The sequence below is a fragment of the Paramormyrops kingsleyae genome, chromosome 11, assembly GCF_048594095.1.
Source record: "Paramormyrops kingsleyae isolate MSU_618 chromosome 11, PKINGS_0.4, whole genome shotgun sequence".
Taxonomy (NCBI): Eukaryota; Metazoa; Chordata; class Actinopteri; order Osteoglossiformes; family Mormyridae; genus Paramormyrops; species Paramormyrops kingsleyae.
The window spans coordinates 11,873,227-11,881,023 of record NC_132807.1 but is presented as its reverse complement, the minus strand read 5'-3'; the positions used below and the strand labels follow the sequence as shown (position 1 = coordinate 11,881,023).

The 7,797-nt window shown below is 39.5% G+C and overlaps 1 protein-coding gene across 2 annotated transcripts; it reads right to left on the bottom strand.

The window, feature by feature from the left end:
* Positions 1-232: 232 nt before the first annotated feature.
* LOC111841292 (pleckstrin homology-like domain family A member 2) lies at positions 233-2,175 on the bottom strand. 2 transcript variants are annotated; one of them, XR_011993787.1, is made up of 3 exons: positions 2,154-2,173; positions 797-1,409; positions 233-535 (listed from the first exon to the last, which is right to left on the bottom strand). XR_011993787.1 is itself a non-coding variant. In XM_072718048.1 (3 exons), the coding sequence occupies exon 2, from the start codon at positions 1,266-1,268 to the stop codon at positions 852-854; it is 417 nt and encodes a 138-aa protein (XP_072574149.1). In that variant the 5' UTR covers positions 1,269-1,409; positions 2,154-2,175; the 3' UTR covers positions 233-535; positions 815-851. The 2 variants fall into 2 exon arrangements, 1 of the variants encoding a protein (XP_072574149.1); XM_072718048.1 differs by having other exon boundaries at positions 815-1,409; positions 2,154-2,175.
* Between the last annotated feature and the right edge of the window lie 5,622 nt (positions 2,176-7,797).

Here is a 7,797-nt window from a genome sequence, read left to right as displayed (position 1 = left end):
AAATAATGAACTTTAATAAGTCATTGACATTCTAATTAGAATAAGACAAAAGTATTCCATAACTAGACTTACATTTTGGAATAGCTAGTTAAATGTCAATGCCATTGTTAAGTACCTTATTTGCTGAGTACAATAAGCTAACCAGAACTAATTTTGCTGTAAACATAAACAAAATGTACGGTAAGATTAAAACAGAAGATGTTCCTGTGGAAACACAGGGAATTCGTACACATTTTCTGGTTGTTGCGATCTGTACGCTAGTGTTTATTTAAATAAATACTCAGTGAAATACAATAAGTTAAGCAACTTTGTTTCAGTAAATAAATATAAGGCCTATAACCGGCAATAAACGTTTTCAATAGAAAGCGCATTCAAACCCTAAGGCGCAACACTATAGCATTCAGTCTTTCATGTGATCATTCGCTTCTCATCAGAAGCGCCAGGTTCCTGCTGTTCTACGTGGACTTCTGCAATGCCTCAGATGTGTAGTCGTCTTCACTTGGTCCAGATGGCAGTTACCAATTCGTATTTCAATCTGCAGGGAAACAATCCATAATTGACAAGATGACGATGTAATGTAGGTTATACCGGAACGGTCATTGTTAACAAATATGGCAGGATAAACAACACCAGACCTTTTCTCACAGAAATATTGTATTACGTTTTTACTGATAAACCGATATATTTTTAGCTCAAAACGACGCTACTCAGAGTATTATAGCATGTACCGTAACGCTAGAAAACTGAGAATATACATCGACTGAAACTATTACGTTCATTAAAATCATACACTTACATTCTAAAGAAAACGTACGTTTCCTGCAATTTCCCAGCTCTGGGCTGGATTTCTCCTAAAGAGCCTTTGCCAGCTGCTCCTCCGGCTTCACAGGCGAAATGATCTGTGTCCCCTGTTGCGTTTTGAAGTCCTGAATGGCTCTTCTGTTCTGGAAGTCAATCAAGGCCATTGTGATGACAGCATTCCAACAGCTATCGTCACCTGAGCACCTAAAATCTATTTCTTTATTATCCGTGGTGACGATGGTGAAGTAGACAAATTTTCCTGTCCTTTCTACGCAGTCCAGTTTTTTGATTGATTGCAGTTTTAGCTCTTTGCTCTTGGACCTTTTCTGATTGTCATCGTACATACTGAGGCTGTCGGTGGTGAGGACGCACATCTTCCTTCTCCAGAGCTGAAAGAGGTTGTCGCTTCTTTTTTCCAGTAGTCCTTCTTTTAGAACCTTGGAAACCTCAGCTGCGGACATTTTCATGGTTATAATTTTTGAGCAGGATTGTTATACAGGACTCAATTTTTTAGTACACACGAGTTTAAAGCAAACCTTCCTTTAGGACTTGCTTAAGCGTGGCGTTTCTTGGTGAAAATGCAATAGTCCGATTCTGCAAGCCAATGCCTGTAACGAATTGCTTTGAGATGAACATTTTTATAGTCTACTTTCAACGCCCTTCCCACTCTATACGTCATTTGTAACTCATCAACAGTTGTTTCAGGATTAGCAGTCCAATACCCAAATAAATGCAGATAAATTGCTCAAAGGAGGGCTTCTTTGTCCTGGTACTTGCGACGAACACTGTACACTTTATTACACTTTAATTAAAGCATAACTCACGTATATACCATCTATACTGTGATGTAAATTGATATAGCCTAATTATTGATTGCGTAGAATAATGAAAACCGTTTTAAAAGATAACATTAGAATAAAACTCAACTTATACTCAGGTAACCTACAGTCTTACTGTTAAAAATCATTAAACAGTGGTATGCCACAGCTTTAGATTTAGGAATATATACGTACAATACAGAGCCAAATATAATACTGAAATAGAAGCAGAAATGTTTCTCAATTTACACTCGCCCTTTCACTATGATACGAATTCGGGACAGGAGGCCTTGCTTTTAACTTCATTGCTTAGCAATCAATTTAATAAATATCATAATATTTTTTCCCTCTTTCCACACCCTCGCACAAGCCGAATGAGACGAACACTATATATATGCTTCATAAGTACGCCGAATTAATTGAATGAAGCAGAGTGCCACCTACTGCCTGTACAACGTGTTGCCAAATGTTATATGTTTAATATCTGGGGTATAAAGAGTTCATAAAAGAGGAGAAAAAGTTTTACATGCTCACCAGCTACACTTCATCAGTATACTAGCTGTGAGTCATAAAGCACCTGATTTCAACACTTGCCTTGCGTCATGTGACCTAATACAGGCTGTGTTATAGGTGGTGGAGCAAGGTTGTTGGGATCTTTCAGCAATATCAGTACTACTGCGATTTAATAAGGATAACCGCTATGTTTCATAGCTTTCCCGCCTTCGTTTCTTAATTATCTCACATCTGACTGTCTATAACTGTATTTATATATCTTTGTTAATTCAATGTTACTCGGGTATAGTACAATTTGCAGTTAGATTTGCATTTTTTCGATTCATTCATTTTCTGTACCAGCTTGTTCTATCTATAGTCTATCCCGGAAGCTACGGGCACAAGGCAGAGAATAACCCAGGATGGGGCGCAGTGCATACACCATATTCACATACATTCACACCTACGGACAATGTGGCAACTGCAGTTCACCTTAGCGAGTTTTTGGAGTGAATTGCTTTATTCAATTCAGGTGACAGTTTGTAACAGTTCCCATTTACAGAGTATTGAGAAAGTATTCAATTCCCTTTTCCAGATTTTATGTTGTAGCCATACACTAAAATCATTTAAAATATTTTTTTTCTCTTCAAACTATGTTAAGGAACTCCAGAATGACAAAGCAAAAATAGCATTTTAGAATATTTTTTTTAAAACTGAAACATCACATTAATGTAAGTATTCAGACCCTTTCCTTGGTTGAAGCAACTTTTACAGGGATTACAGCCTCAAATCTTCTTGGCTATGATGCAACAAGTTTTATACTCATGGATTTGGTGACTTTCTGTCATTCATCTCTGCAGATCCTCTCACTTTCTGTCATTTTGGATGGGGATTGTCAGTGAACAGCTAGTTTCAAGTCTCTCTGGAGATGTTTGTTTGGATTTAAGCCAGGCTCTGGCTAGGCCACTCAAGGACATTCAGAGTGTTGCCATTCAGCAACTCCTGCATTGTTTTTGCTTTGTGATTTGCCCTGTTAGAAGATGAACCTTTGGCCTGGTCTGAGGAGCAGAGTGCTCTGAAGCAGGTTTTCATTAAGGATATCTTTGTACTTTCCCTTGACCCTGTCTTGTCTCCCAGTTCATGACACTGAAAAACACCCCTACAGCACGATGCCGTCGTCACCGTGCTTCACCACTGGGATGGTATTGCACAGGTGATGAGCTGTGTCTGATTTCCATCATACATGACACTAACAATTCAGGCCAAACAGTTCCATTTTGGTTTCATCAGACCAGGGAATCTTGTTTTTGCAAAACCCAAGTGGGCTTTCATCTGTCTTTTACTGATCGAGGCTTTCACTGAGCCCAGATCAGTGGTATGTTGCAGTGATGGCTGTCCTTCTGGGGGTTTCTCCCATCTTCTTAAAGGATCTCTGGAGCACAGCAATAAGGTTTCTGGTCACCATTCTTACCAAGGCTCTTCTCCCCCGACTGCTGAGTTTGACTGGGCAGCCAGTACTAGGAAGGGTCTTGGTTGTTCCAGACTTCTTCATTTAAGAATTATGGAGGCCATTGTGCTTTTGGGAACCTTCAATGCTGCAGTTTTTTGTAACCTTCCTTAGATCTGTGCCTCAACGCAATCTTGTTTCTGAGCTCTGCAGGCAATTCCTTTAGCCTCGTGGCTTGGCTATGGCTCTGATATAGATTGTCAACTGTTGGACAATTATATAGACAGTTCTGTACCTTTCCTTATCATGTCCAGTTAATGAAATTAATCTCAAAGATGATCATTAGAAATAGGATGCACCAGAGCTAAATTTCAAGTGTCATAGGAAAAGGTCTATATCGATGGGATGTTTCATTTTTAAATAAATAAATAAATTTGCAAAAAATATTGTTTATCGTTATGCGGTACTGAGTGAAGATTAATCAATTCACATGATTGTAGGATAAGGCTGCATCATAACAAAGACAAAAAAGTGAAGCAATCCAAAAACTTTCTGAATGTACTGTACATATCTTAAGCCTTAAATCCGAAGCCGTAGAAACTCTTGGTTAATTTAAATAGTATCTTAGTAGTTGGGATTTTAAAAAAATTCTGCTTTGTTTTCACTAGAATGTTGCTATGTACATTGGTATTTGTCTTTTGTTTGGAAGGATCATGCCAAGTCCACGCCGTGCTAAAGGTGATCCTCTTATAAGACATCATACCAGCTGGCCGGGAGATGGCAGGGAGATGAAGGACTTCCACATGCAGGTAGCATAGATTTGAGTCAGATTTTTAAACTTCCTTCCCAAATTCCAATTAATAAGGACAGAAATTATGGGTATTATTCAAAGTTTTGCACAATTCGGCACTTTCCCACCAACCAATGATCATAATTCTCTCTGGTAACCAGACTGCAAAATGATGTGTGCCTTGTTGCTAAGGGAAACAAAGTTGGCAGCCGGAATACAGGAGCATGAGTCAGAGGAGAGCTGTTTGCCGTCAGGGAGTGGCCTTTGAGATGGCAGTGTTTCCTGTTCTTCCATGCAGCCTTTCGAAAGGAACTTCTTCCTTGGACTGACTTTCAAATCCATCTTTGTCAGTGCTAGCAGCCACAGCCCAGTCCCATTACATCCTTCTGTCTCTAAGATTCTATTCATCCCTATGAAAACCCTAACTGAATGCATTTCAAAGAAATTGGAACAATTTGACAAAGAATCAAGGTCAAGACTACTAATACAATGCTGAGAGAGATTCTCCCGTTTCCTACTGATTCAGTGGTGATGCTCTGCGTGTGTCCTGCACGCTTTCTTTCATGGCACTCCTCACAAGGCAGCTCTGTTATTTGATATTAGACAGTACTGCTGAGGCATAGATGCACAAGGAGATATTTGTTTTCTCTTTCAAAGTTGAATAAACTTCAGAGAGCACAGACAGATTATGCTGATAAATTAATAATCAGTTTTCTGATCAGTTTCGATTTCATAAAGGCATAGAGAGACTTGCGTGACTGTTTGTTTGTTCAATCATTAATTTATAAATTTGTTGTTTGTTTATTTATTATTATTAATATGAAAAAAATGAAACCATGGCTAACAAACCATTGCTTGGTCATTTTACTCATTGAAATTTGTAACTGAATTTCTAATTCAATCTTTAAACTGAAGATTCAACAAGATTCAAGATTCACAGGCCTAATAATCCGACAGACACCATAGGCAGCTGCCTAGGGCACTAACTTCTGTGGGTGTGCAGGCGCAGCTCGACACAAAGTGAAACTGGCTTGCTCACACGCTTTGCAGTACAGACATAAAATATCTATGTCAGGGGATCCCAATCTTATCGGCAAAGGGCCGGTGTGTATGCAGGTTTTTGGGATAACCTGTAGGTCAGCTGTTCAAACCCAGTTGTGAGGACTCTTCAGCCAATCAGTCCTCTAATTAGTGATCTAATTAGGGAGTTGCAGCGAAAACCCACATACAAACCGGCCCTTTGCGGATAAGATTGGGCACCCATGACCTATGTGAAGTGGGGCGCCCCCTGCTGTTCCAGCACAGAACAGCTATGCGATGAAGGGTGCCCCTAGAACAGAGGTGTCAAACTGCAGTCCTGGGGGGCCGCAGCCCAGTATAGCTTAGTTCTTTCTCTGTTCCACCACAAATGATTCAGCTCAACAGCTATGTGGTAATTAGCACAAGAAGTTGAATCAGGTGTGTTAAACGAGGGGAAACCCAAAAATGTGCAGGGCTCTGGCCCCCCCCAGGACTGGAGTCTGACACCTGTGCCCTAGAACTACTCGGCTGTTCTGGCACACAATTAGATGGGGCGCCCCAAGGAATGATTGCGCGAAGAACAGCTACACAATGTGAGGCACCCCTATAAACACTCACTCCCCTTTGCTTTTCCAGCACAGAACAGCGGTGGGATGGAGGGTGTCCCTGTAAGTACTTGCGCTCCCTGCTGCCCCCTCAGATAACAGGTACAGATAACAGGTACATGTACAGGTACAGATAACAGGTACAGATAACAGGTACATGTACAGGTACATGATTCAGGGCACCTCTAGAATCGCCAGTGCAGAACAGCCTCGCGATATAGGGGCCAACATGGCAGGCGATTTCACTGTCTCTGACAGTGGTGCCACGCTGTGGTGATTCGGCACACAGGGGACGGTGTCTTTGATGCTGTTAGGTAGGAACAGTGTGACCGAAAGACACTGAAAGTCAGATGATGACAAGAAGGAGACTGACTTTTCAAAATAACAGAAGATTGTTAATAGACCCATTAGACGATTTTTTAAAATCGCAGTTAATTGCAATTCGGGTATCAAAATGAACAAAGTTTAGGTTAACATGCTGAAAGACACAATAATGACTAATGACTTCAAAGCACCTCTTTTATAAAATTATATTATTATAAGTAATTATTTACTTACAAAATTTGTGTAATACTCATTTCATTATATACTACGTATCACATTATTCATGTATTATTACACAAAACAGCAATTTTAAACAGAAAACTATCTTTCCTCAATCTTAAGGTTGGCTGACTTATTTTTGCATTCGCTGCAGATGGTGGGACAGTGTGGGGGGGGGGGGGGGGTGTCATGGAGATGATGCTTGGCTAGGATGCCGCATGGGCTAGGAGCCACCCACCTGAAACAAGTTAGGATGACAAAACTGGCATCGCTATACCCACACCCGAAGAAGAACAAAACATTGTGTCATATTGTACTTTGATATAAAAATAATATATATCAAAATGTGTATCTTTTATCTCAAAATCCTGGGCTACAGTACAGTCCTTCATACAATGTAAGGAATTCCTTGTAATATTAATAATAGAATTTTTTAAGCTCGTTCTTTGTTTTGAATCATTTCTACTGCTGTTGAAATCATATTGATTTTGAACCAATAATATGCAGATGGTGAAAGTCTATAATTCTTGTGGTTTCCTTGTTATTGTTCCTACAATTCTATGACTCAAGTCATTTTAACTGCTCAGCTAAGTTGATCTTGCAAAACCTGACAGTCGATAATAGGCAAACGGAGTGACAAAGATTATGAAAACTGGAAACAGGTGACAATGCCTTAAGACATCATATTAAGGCAAATCACCCAGATATCACTGTCCTCAAAAGTGCCAGTTAGTTTGCCTCACCTGTATGCTCACACTCTCACTGGTTTACGTTTCTAAGCAGAGTTAAACTGGTATTGTTGTCACAGCCAATCAGCTTGCCAGAACCCTAGAAGTCCTATTTCTACAACCCAAAATATCCTCACAATACCTTGTTGAGGGATGGAGTGAAAGCCATGTGATGAGTATAGTAATAGTATAGTTACATTATAGTAATGATTCACTTTGATACAAGAAAGGGAACAGAAAAGAGTGTACCACTGCAAACAGCCTGGAAATCAACATTAGGGAAATTGCTGACACACATTTTCATCAGGAATTTGGAGAATAATCTTTCTACGTCCTGGGTTTCTTTCTGTTTGTTCAATTCCAAGTGACATTAAGAACAAGTATGATAGATGAAATAATAAATAAATAAACTTACTGAAGACATGTTAGGGATGTTGGTTTTGACCAAGGTTCTTGGTTATAACCTGATATAAATGATCAATTTGATCATTCTGAAGAATGAATATTGACAAAAAACTCAAATTCTATTGAAAAGTTTATGTAGAAACAAAAG

Excerpts from the sequence above, each read along its gene's own strand:
- LOC111841292 (XM_072718048.1), bottom strand. The coding sequence starts at position 1,268 with ATGAAAATGTCCGCAGCTGAGGTTTCCAAGGTTCTAAAAGAAGGACTA.